The 17,224-nt window shown below is 37.9% G+C and overlaps 1 protein-coding gene and 1 long non-coding RNA gene across 5 annotated transcripts in view; one reads left to right on the top strand and one right to left on the bottom strand.

Annotated features, from left to right (window-relative positions):
- HERC6 (HECT and RLD domain containing E3 ubiquitin protein ligase family member 6) overlaps positions 1–17,224 on the top strand; it is a 63,017-nt gene that overhangs the window by 36,325 nt on the left and 9,468 nt on the right. Inside the window, exons 14-18 of one of the 3 annotated variants that reach the window (XM_037141067.2) lie at positions 7,090–7,203; positions 7,517–7,621; positions 11,167–11,322; positions 13,206–13,349; positions 16,466–16,632. In XM_037141067.2, coding sequence (XP_036996962.2) covers positions 7,090–7,203; positions 7,517–7,621; positions 11,167–11,322; positions 13,206–13,349; positions 16,466–16,632 — 686 coding nt within the window. The remainder of the gene's footprint in view (positions 1–7,089; positions 7,204–7,516; positions 7,622–11,166; positions 11,323–13,205; positions 13,350–16,465; positions 16,633–17,224) is intronic. The other 2 variants (XM_037141068.2, XM_053666375.1) reach the window with 2 other exon arrangements.
- The window catches only part of LOC128627585 (uncharacterized), a 37,201-nt gene that overhangs the window by 6,779 nt on the left and 13,198 nt on the right, over positions 1–17,224 (bottom strand). The window lies entirely within an intron of this gene.

A 17,224-nucleotide genomic window follows, 5' to 3' on the forward strand; every position in this document is an offset into this window, starting at 1 on the left:
ATAAAGGACACAAGGACAATAATAAGGGGGAGGTGTAAACAGAGGAGGGAGGTGGGGAGGGCTGGGGAGTGAAGAAGGGTGTGGGGAAAGGCAGAGAACTGTACTTGAAGAACAAAAAAATGTTTCAATAAAAAATAAAAAGAAACACAAAGGATTATAAGATAATATTATGAACAACTATATGCCAATAAACTGGAAAACCTGGATGAAATGGATAAATTTCTAGAAATGTACAGTCTTCCAAAACAAAATCAGGAAGAATCAGAGAATCTGAATAGACAGATTACAACTACTGAAATTGAAGTAGCAATAAAAAAACTCCCAACAAACCAAAGCCCTGGACCTGACATATTTGCAGGTGAATTTTAACAAACATTCCAAGAAGTAACACCTCTTCTTCCCAAACTGTTTCATAAAATTCAAGAGGATGGAAGCTTTCCAAACTCATTTTACAAGGCCAGCATTATCCTAATTCCAAAACCAGATAAGACACTACAAAGAAAAAAATTATAGACCAATAGCCCTGAAAACATAATACTAAAATTCTCAGCAAAATATTGGCAAACTAGATCCAGCAATATATTAAAAAGAGCATATATCATGATCAAATGGATTTATTTTGGGGGTGCAATGTTAGTACAATATCCACAAATCAACAAATGTTATATACCACATAAACAAAATGAAAGATAAAAACCACATGACCATATCAATAAATGTAGAAAAAGCATTTAGTAAATTCTAGCACCTATTTATGATAAAAACTCTCAGCAGAGTGAGAATAATAAAAGAGGTAACATACCTCAACATAATAAGGCCATTTATGCCAAACCCGCAACTAACATCATACTCAACAGGCTGAAACTAAGTGTTTCTCTTAAAAATTGTGAACAAGACAGGGGTGTCCACTTTCACCACTCGTATTCAACACAGTACTGGATAAGAAGAAGAAATCAGACAAGAAGAAGAAATAAAAGGCATTCAAATTGGGAAAGAGTCAAAATTGTCATTATTTGCACATGACATGGTACTATATGTAGAGAACCCTAAAGATCCCACAAAAAACTACTTGAACTGATAAAATCAGTAAAGTACTAGGATACAAAATAAATATCTAGAAATCAATTGCACTTTTATATATACAAATAATGAACTATCAGAATGGAAACTAAGAAAACAGTCCTATTCACAATTGCTTCAAAAATTACTTAGGAATAAATTTAATGAGGGATGTAAAAGACCTATACTTGGAAAATTATAAGGCACTAAAGAGAGGAATTGAAGAAGATACAAACAAGTGGAAGCATATACTGCATTCATGGATAGGAAGAATTAATATCATTAAGATGCCCATACTACCCAAAGCAATCTATAGATTCAACACAATTCCTACCAGATACAAAAGACCCCAAATAGCAACAGCAATCTTGAGAAAGAAAAATAAAGTTGGAGGACTCATACTATCTAATATCAAATAAACTGCATTATAAGATAATAATAATCAAAACAATATGGTCCTGACATAAAAAACAGACATATAGGTCAATAGAAGAGGATAGGGAGCCCAGAAATAAACCCACACCTTTTCAGTCAATTAATATTTGACAGAGGAAGCAGGCATATACAATGGGTTAAAAACAGTTTGGGTTAAAGATTGTTTATTCAATAAATGGTCCTGGTAATATTGAACAGGTATGTGCAGAAAAATGAAACTAGACTACCTTCCTACACCACACACAAGAATAAATTTAATCCATTTTGGATTGAAGACTCAAATGTTAGACCCCAAGCCATAAAAATCCTAGGAGAAAACAGAGGCAGTAAAATCTTAGACACTGTCCATAGCAATATTGTATCTGATATATCTCCTCAGGCAAAGAAAATAAAAGAAAAAATTAACAAATGGGACTACAAACTAAAACATTTTTGCACAGCAAAGGAAATCACCAACAAAATGAAAAGACAACCCACCAAATGGAAGAATATATTTGCCAATATGTCTGATAAGGGGTTAATATCCAAAATTTATAAAGAACTTTCAAAATTGAACATGGAAAAAAAACAACCCAATTAAAAAATGGGTAAAGGACCTGAATAGACATTTCTTCAAAGAAACATACAGAAGGCCCATAGACATATAAAAAGATGGTCAACATCACTAATCAGGACTTCTGGCCAAGATTGAGGCATAGGTAGACACACTGTGCCTCCTGGAACAACCAAAATAAGGACAACAATTTAGAAACAAAGTAACAACCAAAAGTGAAAGAAAATTGAACTGTATGGAAGTCCGACAACCAAGGAGTTAAAACAGACACATTCATCCAGACCGGTAGGCGGGGCGGAGTTGGGCGGCCTAGCAGAGAGGGGTTGTAGCACAGGAAGCAATGACACCAGGCGCGCAAGGCACCCTGGGTGCACAAGGCAGCACTGGGCAGACCGTGGGACCCAGGTGGCGACTGGCAGACCCCAGGTGTGGGGTGGCAACAGGCAGACCCAGTGAGGGGGTGATTGAGAAGCGGGGCACTGTGCACAAGGTGGCTGGCTGACCAGGCAGGGGTCCCACATTCAGGCAGATAACTGGGGAGTGAGACAGATGCGCAACCTAGGGTCCTAGCGCTGGGAAATAAGGCCTCAAAACACCAACTGAAAACTCTTGTGGGGGGTGAGGCATAGGGAGAGACTCCAGCCCTCATAGGAAAGTTTGTTGGAGAGATACACAGGGTCCTAGAATGCACACAAGCCCACCAACACTGAAATCAGCATCAGAAAGGCCTAGTTCATTGGGGGAAGCAGCGGAAGGGACTGAGGTGCAACAGACAGCAGAGTAAAGTGCCATTTTTCCCCTCTGAGACCCCTCCCCACATATAGCATCACAGCTACTTGGGTTGCCCTGCCCTGGTGAACACCTAAGGCTCCTCCCCTCATACATAATAGGTGTGAACAGACCAAAACATTATGGCTCAAACAGAAAAACAGCTCAAAGCCCCAGAGCCAGTACTTCTAAGCAGCAAAGAGATAGCCAACCTATCAGATGCACAGTTCAAAACACTGGTGATCAGAATGCTCACAGAACTGGTTGGTTTTAGTCACAAATTAGATGGACAAATGAAGGCTAAACTAAGTGAAATGAAGGGAAATGCACAGGGAACCAATAGTGATGGAAAGAAAACTGGGACTCAAATCAATGGAGTGAACCAGAAGGAAGAAAGAAACATTCAACCAGAACAGACTGAAGAAACAAGAATTCAAAAAAATGAGGAGAGGCTTAGGAACCTCCAGGACATCTTTAAATGTTCCAACATCCGATTTATAAGGATACCAGAAGGGGAAGAGGGAGAGCAACAAGTGGAACACTTATTTGAACAAATAATAAAGGAGAACTTCCTCAATCTGGCAAAGGAAATAGACTTCCAGGAAATCCAGGAAGCTCAGAGAGTCCCAAAGAAGGGTGGACTCAAGAAGGAACACATCAAGGCACATTGTAATTACATTAGCCAAGACTAAAATGAAGGAGAGAATCCTATAAGCAGCAAGAGATAAGGAGACAGTAACCTGCAAAGGACTTCCCATCAGACTGTCAGCTGATTTCTCAAAAGAGAACTTACAGGCAAGAAGGGGCTGGAAAGAAGTATTCCAAGTCATGAAAGACAAGGACCTACATCCAAGATTGCTCTATCCAGCTAAGCTTTCATTTAGAATGGAAGGACAGACAAAGTGCTTCTCAGATAAGGTCAAGTTTAACGAGTTCACCATCACCACGCCCATATTTTATGAAATGTTAAAGGGACTTATCTAAGAGAAAGAAGATAAAAAACATGTATACTAAAAGGACAGCAAACTCACAATTACTAACAACCACACCTAAAATAAAAACAAGCTAAGGAAACAACTAGAACAGAAACAGAACCACAGAAATGGAGATCACATGCAGGGTTAGCAACAGGGGAGTGGGAGGAGGAGACGGGGGAGAAGGTACAGAGAATAAGTAGCATAGATGGCAGGCAGAAAATAGACAGGGGAGGGCAAGAATAGTATGGGAAATTAAAAGCTAAAGAACTTAAGAAACATGGACATGAACTAAAGGGGGGGAATGTGGGAGGGAGAGGGTATGCAGGGTGGAGGGGAATGAAGGGGGAAAATGGGACAACTACAATAACATAATCAATAAAATATATTTTAAAAAATCACTTATCATCAGAGATGTGCAAAATTAAAACTGAAATGATATATCAACTCACACCTGTCAGAATGATTGTCATCAATAAATCAACAAAGAAGTGTTGGCGAGGTTGTGGAGAAAAGGGAACCCTCGTGCACTGTTAGTGGGAAAGAAGACTGGAGCAGCCACTGTGGGAAGCAATATGGAATTACCTCAAAAAATTAAAAATGGAACTGCCTTATGATTCAGGGATTCCACTTTTAGGAATATATCTGAAGAATCCTGAAAGACTTCATTCAAAAGCATAAATGCAACCCTGTGTTCACTGCAGCATTATTTACAGTAGCCAAGATTTGGAAGCAGCCCAAATGTCTATCAGTAGACGAGTACATAAAAAAGCCACGGTACATTTACACAGTGGAATACTATTCCACCATAATAAAGAAGGAAATCTTACCCTTTCCAAAAGCATGGAAGGACCTGGAGAGCATTAAGCTAAGTGAAATAAGCTAGAGAAAGACAAGTATCATATGATTTCACTCATATGTGGAATCTAATGAACAAAAACACATGGACACAGACACAGTGTGATGACTGGGGCAGTGGAGGGAGGAGGCAGAAGGTATGGGGGGCATAAATGGTGATGGATGGAGATCTGACTTCAGGTAGTGAACACACAATACAGTGCACAGATGACGTGTTGTGGAATTGTGCACCTGAAACCCGTGTAATTTTGTTAACCAGTGTCACTCCAATAAATTCAATAAGGAAAAAACAAAAAGTCATTGCCAAGATCAGTGTCAAGGAACTTTCCCCCAATGTTTTTGTCTAAGAGTTTTATGGTTTTAGGTCTTATGTTTAAGTGTTTAATCCATTTTGAGTTAATTTTTTTCTGAGTGGTGTAAGATAGGGGTCCAATTTCTGCATCTGGTTATCTTGTTGTCCCAGCTGCATTTATTAAAAAAACTCTCCTTCCCCTATTAAGTATTTTTGGCTCCCTTGTCAAGTACTTGAGGATTTAGCCCTGACTGCTGTGTCTCAATGAATTGGGTGTCATTCTGCAAAGCTAAAGGTCACTGGTTTGATTCCTGATCACGGCACATGCCCAAGTTGCAGGTTCCAGTCCCTGGTCCAGGCACATACCAATGGTTCATTGATGTTTCTCTTTCTTTCTCTCTCCCTACCCCTCTCTAAAATAGAAATATTTTTAAAAAATATGCAAGTATTTATTTCTGGCCTCTTGATTCTATTCTATTGGTCTATGTGTCTATATTTATGCCAGTACCATTGCTGTTTTTGTTTTTAATGCTAGAGCTTTGTGGTATAGTTATAAGTCAGCAGGTGGGATACCTCCAGCTTTGTTCTTTCTCAGGATTGCTTTGACTATTCAGGGTATTTTGTGGTTCATACAAATTTTAGGATTGTTTTTCTCTACATATGCAAAATATGCCATTAGAATTTTGAGAGGAATTGTATTGATTCTATAGATTACTTTATGCAGTATGGACATTTAAATAATATTAAGTTTTCTAACCCATGAACACAGGATATCTTTCCATTTTCGTGTTTGTTTTTTTCAAGCTCTTTTAGCAAGTCTTATAGTTTTCAGTGTATAGATCTTTCATCTTCTTGGTTGAACTGATTTCTAAGTATTTCATTCATTTTGATGCTATTGTGAATGGCCAGTTAGAGTCTTAAGAAGATAATATGAATCAAGTGGAGTTGAATATTTTTAAAGTAATGTATAAAAGGGAAATATTTGGCATAAAATACTTGGGGATTTAAAAGTGAGAAACATCATGAGGATTTAAGATGTTTTATAGGGACTTCTCTCTGTGATGTGTACTTTTCATTTCTGATTATTGGTTATTTGCCCTTTTTTTTCTTCCTGGATTAGTCTTACCAGGAAGCTGGTTTTTTTTATTGTTGTTTGTTTTTTGAGAATCAACATTTACATTTATTTATAATTTTTTTCAATGAGTTTACATTTAATATTATTCTGTATTAGTTTCCAATGTACAGCAAAGAGGCCAGAAAATCATGGACTTTACAGAGTGGTCCCCCGCCTCACTGCTTCAAGTACCCAAGAACCCCCCATTTTGTTTGTTGATCCTTTCCCTTGTATATCTGGTTTTTCTCTCTTTAGTTTATATTCTTAGATTCTTTATTTCCTGCATTCTGTCTTTTGAATTTATTTGATTTGACAGAGCTTTAGATTACTGATTTTCCAACATGCTTCCTCTAAGAGGCCTTCTTAAAACCCGAAAGTACTACTCCATTGAGAAATTGTATCCTAGATGCCTGATTAGTTGTTTTTGCCAGTTGGCAATTTATGCACATAGACAGCTTATGGAAACACATCCACACTCACTTGTTTATATATTGTCTATGACTGTTTTGTGCTGCAAAATGGCAGGGTTGAATAGCTGCACCAGAGATTGTATGGTCCCAATCTCAAAATATTTACTATCTGGGTTTAAGAAAGAGTTGGCTGATTATCATATTAGACACTAAACTATGTGTAAGCCAGGACAATTTTTTAGCTTATATTTTGCCCTACACCTGGGAAATAGTGTGTACTAAATTAATACTCATGAATTAATGGAAAAGGGCTGAATTTGTCAAAAGTACCTTAGATTTCTATAGTGCTTTTATTCTCAAAGTCAAGAAACTGTATCCAGTAAACCTGTGCCCTAAGAATTGCTTTACTATCTCCACTGGCAACATCTTACATCTTTTTAAATACTTGTGAAAATTGAAGAAATAATAGATTAAAAAATGGAAGTTTTATAGAACTTTACCTCGTCATTGATAAATGCATTGGTTTATTCCGCTCTATTCTGATTACCCACATAATAGCCATCTATATAATAGATTATATAATTTATTGATGGCAAATGATATTCACAGGTCATATTTTCTTTAAGGTAAACAAAGCTAACTGTCAACTACCAGAGAAAACTTTCAACATAAAAGAACTCTCCAACTGGTTGAGCAATTATAAAGAAAAAAAAATACTGTTCATTATGTGTAATAACCTGGTAAGAGTTACATTTTTACTTCTGAATATTTTCATATTTTAAAGGGGACATATTAGTAACTATGTAGGTATCTCTTTGGTAAATCAATATCTGAAAATATCCTATTGCAAAGCAAAATTCTGTAAATCAGACGATCACTGATAAACATCTTTCACTCACATAATGAATACATTTTCTTAGAAATTTATTTGTAAGTAATTGGAGTCTTAAAAACAGACTCCAAAAACGTTTAAAGGGAAATAAGCTGTGAGGTAAAAGGATGAAGTTTTTCTCTTCTTTTAATTATCAAAACTGTTACTTTTTTGTTTTTTAGACACCCGAAAGAAACTGTCACATTATTCTCAGTAAATTTCCATTTATCTTTAATTTTCTATCCAAAATGAAATTATGGCAAGCTGATTCTGACATAAAAAAGGTGGTATGTATGCCTTACCTTTTTGTTATTATGTAAAATGTTAAACATATACAAAATAGAGATAATGGTTTAATGAACCCCATCACAAAGTTTTAGTCACAACATTTTGTCACACTTCAATTTATTACTTCTGTCGTTTTTGTAGTTGTATTTTTGCTGAATTATTTTGAAGCAAATCCCACGCCCACTTTCTTTTCATCTCTCCATGCTTCAGTGCATTATTTCTGGTTGTTTTATTTATGTTGAGATTAATCAGTGGGTTCAGTTGGTGACCACATGATTTTTCCATTGTAACGTTCCCATGGACTATTTGCTTATTTATTTATTTATTTATTTGTTTATTTATTTATTTATTTATTTTTAGAGAGGGGAAGGGAGGGAGAAAGAAAGGGAGAGAAACATCAGTGTGTGGTTGCTTCTCTCATACCCCCTACTGGGGACCTGGCCCATAACCCAAGCATGCGCCCTGACTGAGAATCGAACCAGTGACCCTTTGGTTCGCAGTCTGGCAGTCCACTGAGACACACCAGCCAGGCCATGGACCTTTCATTTAATAATTCCATCCATTGTTTTTGTTGAAGTTTGCAAAATAACGATATTTCTATGATCATTTATTCCAAAGTTATGAACTGAATCTTGTATAGAACTTTTCTCATCAATCAAGGATGTTTGGTTACCCTGAAAAATCATTCATATAGGTAGGTTGAATGATGGTTGATTCTTTTTCTTTAATCATTAAATATTCTGCCCTGGCTGGTGTGTCTCAGTGGATTGAGTGCCAGCCTGTGAACTACAGGGTCACTGGTTCAATTCCCAGTCAGGGCGCATGCCTGGGTTGTGGGCCAGGTTCCCAGTAGGGGGTGCTCAAGAGGCAACCATATTAATGATTCCCTCCCTCTGTTTTTCCTTCTCTTCCCCTCTCTAAAAATACAATAAAATGAAAATATTTTTAAATTAAAAAATAAATGTTCTGTGCATAGTTTGTACCAATTTATGTTACTACCAGCAATGTACGAAATGCTTCTTTTACTCTCTCACCAATGCAATGTTACCAAGCTTTGTGATCTTTTCCAATTCGATGGGTTAACCATGCTACTTCAACTTAATTTTAATTCACATTTCCCATTATTATAGGATGCCTGAGTCCTCACTTTCTTTAGATAATATCCCTTGTTTCCCTCCTATGAGCGATACTGAAATGATTGTGGAGCTGCTCTTTTCCTCTCCTCTATCCAGGTTTAGTGACTGTACTATATTCTTAGTTGTTAGTCTTTGGACTTTCATATCTGCTGAATCTTACAGGTTGATTTGTAAGCCCCAACTGATATTCTTTTATCTCCAGTGACTTTATTCTATTTTCCATGTACTCTCTCCCTTCTGTTTTTTTTCTTGTAGTTGTATTGTTCCCATATTACACTTACATGCTATTTTGTCTCTATCACCAGCAGCCTTAGTTCTCATTTATGCCCACCCTGTGCCCAGACATTATGCTAAAGATTTCCCAAACATTTTTTGATTGCTGAGGCTTGTTTTCTAGGCCATTCCTTTAGAAAGGTTCGTATCTATTTCTATGATGTTTATACTTTAAAGACTCACAGGAATCAGAAATATACCCATTGGCTTTGCTAATAATCTAAAGGATATGGACCATCTAAATGAAACATGGAAAAGCCTGGGATATCACACACACAAAAGGAGTCATTTCAATAATAAAACTTTTCCTTTTTATACCCTATTAATTATAGAGCTTATATGATATTTTCCAATGAGCCATGCCTGATAAACTGGTAAATGCAACATTTATTCACAGTAACCAAGCTAGAGGGACAAGGTACATCCTGCTAAAAGCAATTCCATTAGTAAGGACTCTCCCTCTAGTTACTATCATTAGTGTCTGTCATCAGATTTGACTTTTTCATCTCTATTTCTCAGCCACCTCTTTTTTCCCCCACACAAATATTCCTGCTAATGGGAGAAAATAGATTAAATCCTTCCTTCCCAAACCTAACTTCCCCTTACATTTCCTTTAAGTGAATCTTTCCCACTATGTTATTTTCTTCTATAACAATTTCCTGTATAACTTGTCTACTCTTTTAGTAAGGGCTGAATGGAGAATGAACCCAGGCAGGTTACATATTATGAAGGACTGGGAAATATCTGAGGACAAGAAAAACCTCTTAGTTGTAGTTGTCATGAGTGAGGTCAGCAAGCAGACTCAAGAATCCTGTCCCCCAGAGGAGAGATGATGGACATAATCAAAATTGTAAGCTCCAAACTAGATTATAAATTCAAATGCACAAATGTAGAAATGGGAAAGCAATACATGGAGAATGGGAGAACTGAAAGATAAGATATACAGGTTTCAAGTCCATTCTTGATTAAGTGCGAGAAGGCTGGGCCTACAGTAGGACTGACTACACCCCTCCCTGCTGTAGTCAGTGCAGGATATTGCTGGCCTCCCTGTCTCTCTGAGGCACAAAACATGCTGCTTAGCAGTCAGTATTGCTGAAGTGTCCCAGAGCTGCAGATTCCTGGGCCACAGGAAGAGATGACACACCACCAAGAGAGACCAGAAATGGCACTTGTGCCACCCCCCTACAAACTGTGGAGCTTGTTTACAACAAACATCTTGGGGAAAAGCCAAAAAAATCTCATGGAATCACAGATAATTTCTTAGTATATAGTGGTGGCAGAGATCTGGGACAGGGCTTTTCCAAGCCCAGAGCCACATGCACACTTCTTTGAGATGCTTGTAGAGTGCTAATATGGGCAACCACACCCAGCGTGGAAACATGGAATAGGATAGATATCCACCTGTCTTGCTGTCACTGTGGTGGCATTCCTTTACTGTCCTTGTGATAGAGCAGAAGCCCTCCTAGAGAAGTGTTAAATGTCGAAGCAAGGATACTAATTCCAAAGCTAGATATCTCATTCAAGAGAGTTCAGCAGAAACAAGACTAAAGTGGTGAGGACGTGTTGAGAATAAGAAAAGCTGAATGAAAGTACTATGTATAGTGACAGAGAACAATGCTAGGTACAAAATGAGGCCACCAGTGACATGTTTTTAGGAAGTTTCCATGCACATTTAGTAGGTGGATCATAGTTATTTGATGGAGAAAAGTGAATCCTTTCTGAGCAAGTCTTTCCACTAGTCTTTTTCCTATACCTAACATTATCCCTAAGCTCCTAAACTACCCTTAATATTCTTGAGGAACACTCTGCTTCTTAAGACTGGTGGGTAAATGTCTCAACGTGTTGAACACTCCTATTGCCGTTAAGGATCACGTTTAAGTGATCTAAGATAGCTTTTAATTACTTGGCTGTACATCCATGATGATTAACACCCTGCACACAATTACCAGGTACCACAGTTTCACACATCCTACCATCTTTTTATCTTCCATGGTGTACATATGATGCTCTTTTCCTTAAATAATTACAATATACGTATCTATAGCAATGGTAGGCATAATTGTATGTTAAACAAAATAGGTTTATTTGAAATATTAAATACTTTATGAGGATTCCTAAAATATTTATTTTTCTAGAAGCTAAAAAAGATTGTGCAAATGAGTCCGCCAGGAAAGAATGGATTCCCTACATCTCCCATATTTTTACTTCGAGTCAGAAGAAGCCACCTAACTGAAGATGCCCTGCGTCAGTTAAGCCAAGCTGAAGACACTGACCTCCGGAAAGAATTAATAGTACAGTAAAAAGTTTCATTAGACATTTTTATGAATGTGGGAGGGAAACATTTATATAATGTAGCAAAGGAAGAGCATGCATTTGCAACTATAGTTATCAACCTTATTTCCAGAATTCATCACTTATTGTTCAGAGAAAAGCTATGGGAGTTTAACTGAACATTGGAATTATGAGTTAACTAGTATGGCTATAACAATGCATAATGAACCACCCCAAATCTCAATTACTTAAAAATAACAATAATTTCTTTTAACTGCAATTCAGTTGAGGATTTGCTGATCTAGGTTCAACTCATCTGGTTGAACTCAATGTAAGCTAGGCCTGGCTGAGGCAGTCTGGCTCATCTTCCTATGTTTTTTATCTTTTTCCTGTGACTAGCAAGCATGTTCTTCTCACAGCAGTGCCAGAGGTACGAGAAGACAAGCCCAGTCACAAAACATTGCTTTAGTCAAAGCAAGTCACATGGCTGAACCTACATCCGGGGCTGGCAAAATATACTTAGCCTCTTTAATGAGAATTGCAAAGTCACGTGCAAAAGACGTGGGTTAAGAAGGAATGAAGATTGGGGCTGTTAATACAATCAACAAGCAGCAGGTGAAACAAATACTTTCCCTGCATTTTGGCTCTAGTTTTAGTTATAGAGTTTCTACTACTGTATTGGTTCTAACTGGCTATGTTTCACTTCATCCTTTGTGGGCACATGTAGGAATTTTATTTTGTGGTTTCCCAGATGATCTCCCAGATGATATTGAGGTCATAAAATAGTGACTAACTCTGTAGATTACAGCTATAGTCTTCGGAAGGGAGTGTACGTTCCTGACATCAGCCATAAGTGGAAGAGTTAGGCTCTCAGAGAAGAAACCAGAACTTGGAGGGTGAGACTCAGAAGAGAGGGATATTTCCCAGCATGGGACTCCAATGGGAAACAAAGAAACTCTTTTATAAGCCAGACTCTCTAGCTGTATGTCTCCCTCTGTACCTACTTTCCTTTAAATCTTGATTATGAGGAAATGAAGAGAAAAAGGGCCTACTTATAGCAGATGGCAATCAGGTAAGAAGTTAAACTTCAAGACAGATCCAATCAAAATACAAACTCTGAATAAAGCAAGGTTGTAAAGGCCTGTTATGAGTAGGTCCTGACCACAGCAAAGGTAGACCTGCTACAGTAAATGAGCAGAAATACGAACATCGGAAGTAAGCTTAATTTGTTACTGGGAATATCCAGATGGTATGTGAGGCAGGCCCTTGGAGATGATGGTCTTTGGCCAAAGAATCAGTGGATCAGAGTGGCCACAGATAAGATCTTCCGGGCAAAAAGAGAACTCTTAGTCAAGCTTAAAAAGATAAAGAGAAATTAGCCAGAAAGGAAGTAGACTTCAGAAAACAGGGACTAGTTATATTAATTTTCCACACAAGGGATATAGATAGTCAGGTCTGATGGTTCCTGCAAAGGGCTATTTATCAAAAATCCTAATGAGGGAGAGGCAGGAGATATATCATTTGCTGTCTGAAGCCAAAGTTGTAAAGTCTGAATGAAGGGATGAAGGCAGCAAGATAAAAGAACCACGGGATTTGATGGCTCAGAGTATTGAAGCACATCAAAATCTGGTTTAAGATGCTAGTCAACATAACTGGTGAATGCTAAGTCTTGCTGGAATCTCCATTCACTGATTCACATAACAGTGTAAAGGACCTGTACATTCAATACACAATAATCTGACAGTGAGGTTCATAGCTGCTCAGTAGCAAATTGAGAGAGTACAGATTGCAGTGAGGTATGGGGAGTGGGATTCTGGGAATTCTGGTGACTGTAGGAGGTTTGAAACTTTTCCATAAAGGTCAGGCATTATGTTTTAATGCTGGGAGTGTTCTCTTTCCTCAGATTGAATTTATTAAAGAAATTCGTTCCGTGGGTAGAGGAGTAAAGTCCGAGTTCTTCCACTGTGTATTTGAAGAGATGACCAAGTCAGAATATGGACTGTTCATATATCCTGAAGAGGGTTCCTACATGTGGTTTCCTGTCAACGTGAGTTTCTACTTATTTTCTTACAGTTTTTCAGAACAGAAAAAAAGTATACCAAATACTGCACCATGAGAATCATACATAATAATGTAAAATTAGGTCACAGAGAGCCTTGCTACTCAAAATATGGTCCACAGAGCAGCAGCTCCACAACCACCTAGGGGCTGTGTGAGAAGCAAAAGCTCAGACCCTACTCCAGTTCAGAACATGTATTTTATAGGTAATTCATAGGCATATTACATTTTTAAACATCTTAAATGAAATTACTTGAGATACAATAAACAGGATATTAATTGTCCAATTTGACGTTTCGATAGACATATATGCCCATGAAACTCTCACCATAATCAAGATAATGACCATAAACAATATCCCTCAAAGTTTCCTCGTATCCCTTTTTAACCTTACTACTCCCTCCCTGCCCCCTACCTCATGCCCCAGCAACAACCGTCACTCTGGAGTAGTTTGAATTTTCTAAAATTTTATATAAATAAAATCATAAGTAATCTTTGTGTCTGTCTTCTTTTACTCAGCATAGTGATGCTGAGACTCATGCATTTGTTGCATGTATCCATAGTTCACTGCCAACTTCACTGTCAACAGCATCAGTCACCTTCCCTAACTCATACGCTTGTCCCCATAAGGACACCTAGGTTGAAAGCCATACTGCCAAAGGGACACCACTCATCTGATACATATCTGACAGGCATGATGCCTGCTCAGAGTGCAAAGTTCACCTTCCCACAGTGTCATTTTTCTACATGAATTTGAAGGCAAAGACTGTAAAATTAAATATTGAAAACCTTACTTTACAAGGCTATCTGAGCATATTTTTATATTCCAGATATGCTGTTACTAACAAAAAGTAACTTCATTCATTTAGTATTATGAATTCTTAATTTTCCTTTTAATTTATGGGAGAGTTTTGAATTGTATTATTGCCTGTTTAAGAATCTCAGATTTTGGTGACTTTTGGTCAAGGTGGAGGCATAAATAGATATGCTTTGCCTCCTCACACAACCATAGAAAGAATTACAACTAGATCTCCCAGAACCATCAGGATATTGAGCTGTGAAGAAGTCTGACAACTAAGGATTTAATGAAACCATAGTCACCCAGACGGGTAGGAGGGGTGGAGTCACAGAGATGGGTGGAGAGGTATGAATATGGGGTGTGGCACTGAGAGGCAACCGCAGAACTGACCATCCCACATTCACATATGGTAGACAAAAATTGGGAGGGATACCTTGGCAGCAGGTGATCCCAGTCCTAAGCCAGATGGTACAGCCCAGGGTTCTAGAACTGGGAAGATAAATCTCCATAACTTCTGGCTGTAAAAACCAGTGGGGGTTGGGGTGGCAGAAGAAACTTCAGGTTTCTCAGGAGACTTGGTTTAAGGGCCCGCACAGACTAAGATGTACACATACCCACCCACAGAGCAACAGCTGGAAGGGCATCAGTTGTATACAAGAAGTGGGCGAAGTGACTAGAAATGGGGTGAGTGCCAGGCAAATCTCCAAAAGCCAGGCAGTGGCATTTTCCACTTTCCGAGCCCTCTGCCCACACAGAGCCACAGAGCAGTGAAGCAGTTTGGCCCACTCTGGCAAACCTAAGGCTTTGCCCCTCACAATTTTCAGGTGTCTTTTCTACAATAGGCCACACTACTAAGACTAAGCAGTCAAAGACTAAGTCAAAACACAGAAACAAACAGGGAGGCTTCCAAATTGAGGAGACAAAGAAATATGGCCCAAATGAAAGGACAGAACAAAACCCCAGAAAAAGAACTAAACGAAATGGAGATAATCAACCTATCAAATGCGTTCAAAACACTGGTGACCAGGATGATCAAAAAACTCATTGAGTATGGCAACAACATAAATGAAGAAATTAAAGTTACACTATAAGTGAAATCAAAAATCTACAGGGAACCATCAGTGGAGGGGAGGAAGCTGGGATTCAAATCAATGACTTGGAACATAAGGAAGAAATAAGCATTCAACCAGAACAGCAAGAAGAAAAAAAGAATTTTAAAAACAGAGGATAGTATAAGGACTCTCTAGGACATCTCCAAATGTACCAACATCCAAATCATAGGAATGCCAGAAGAAGAGGAAGAAAAAGAAATTGAAAACTTATTTGAAAAAATAATGAAGGAAACTTCCCTAATTTGGCAAAGAAATAGATATACAAGTCTAAGAAGCACAGAGAGTTCCAAACAAATTAGACCCAAAGTATACTATACCAAGACACATAATAATTAAAGTGCCAAACGTTAAAGATAAAGAGAGAATTGTAAAAGCAGCAAGAGAAAAGGAGACAGTTACCTACAAAGGAGTTCCCATAAGACTATCAACTGATTTCTCAAAAGAAACTTTATGGGCAAGAAGTGGCTGGAAAGAAGTATTTGAAATCCTGAAAGCCAAGGACCTACATTCAAGGTTACTCTATCCAGCAAAGTTATCATTTCGAATGGAAGGGCAGATAAAGTGCTTCCCAGACAAGGTAAAAGCTAAAGGAGTTCATCATCACCAAGCCCTTATCACCATGAAACATGTTAAAGGGACTTATCTAAGAAAAAGAAGAAGATCAAAACTATGAACTTTAAGATGGCAACAAATTCACAACTATCAACAACTGAATGTAAAAAAGCAAACAACCAGAACAGAAACCGAATCATAGCTATGAAGATCATTTTGAGGTTTATCAGCTGGGAGGAGGAAGGGTGAGAATGGGTGAAAAGGTGCAGAGATTAAGGACTATAATTGGTAGGTACAAAATAGACAGGAGGATGTTAAAAATAGCACAGGAAATGGGGAAGCCAAAGAACTTATATGCATGACCCATGGACATGATGAACTAAGGTGGGGGGATTGCTGGATTATGAGGGGTACCGGGCTGAGGGGGCCAAATGGGGAAAAACTGGGACAATTATAATAGCATAATCAATAAAGTGTTTTTTAAAAAGGAACCTCAGATTTTTATTTTCCTGAAGTCCATTTTGTTTCTAATTTGTGATTTTTAGAAAAGGAAACCCAAATCATTTTTTTACTAATGTAATTATCCCATTGGATAAAAGATGTAAGTACATTAGGGTTTTTTTTTCCCTTCTATTTTTCCAGACCAAATTTGAAAAGAAGAAATATTTCCTGTTTGGGATGCTGTGTGGACTCTCCCTATACAATTTAAATGTTGCCAATATTCCTTTCCCACTGGCTCTGTTTAAGAAACTTCTGGACCAAAATCCATCATTGGAAGATTTAAAAGAACTCAGTCCTATTGTAGGGAAGTAAGTAAATGATTTTTCCATGACTTTATCTAGTAAGTTTTAGTTATTTAGGCATAAATGATTTTACACACACAGACACATACAAGGTATTCAATTTCAATAATGTGTGTTGTTTAGATGAATTTGAATTTTACCATAACTAATAGTCAAGTAAACCTTCAAAAATGGAGAAAAGCCAAATGTTCCTCTAATTATCAACCAGTAAAATAAACAGAGCCTGGTCTCTTAAATGTATCCAGATGGAAACAGTTACTTTGGACAGTACACGATATTCTTAATGAAAATTCTGCATGCTCTACAGATTTTGAATAAACTGTTCTATGTTAAAAGGCAAACTGTATGAGGAGGGAGCCTCAGAAAAACCAGAATTTTTGTGGGTGGGCCCCTTGTAGTACAGACTGCCCCCAATAGGTGAGTGTTCTAGGAACCCATCTGTATCAGTGTACCAGCTGGTGTTAAGAGGCTGCATTTGGCTTCAGTGAATCTTTTTTGAAGACTTTCAAAGCATTTGCCCATTTTATGATGGGTGCCTTGTGAGTGCACCTGTCCACAATGCGCTGAGTGTTCAGCAGTTTTTGGCTAAAAAACTGCA

This window comes from Artibeus jamaicensis, unplaced genomic scaffold (genome assembly GCF_021234435.1).
Source record: "Artibeus jamaicensis isolate MK-2021 breed Jamaican fruit bat unplaced genomic scaffold, CSHL_Jam_final contig_452, whole genome shotgun sequence".
Lineage (NCBI taxonomy): Eukaryota > Metazoa > Chordata > Mammalia > Chiroptera > Phyllostomidae > Artibeus > Artibeus jamaicensis.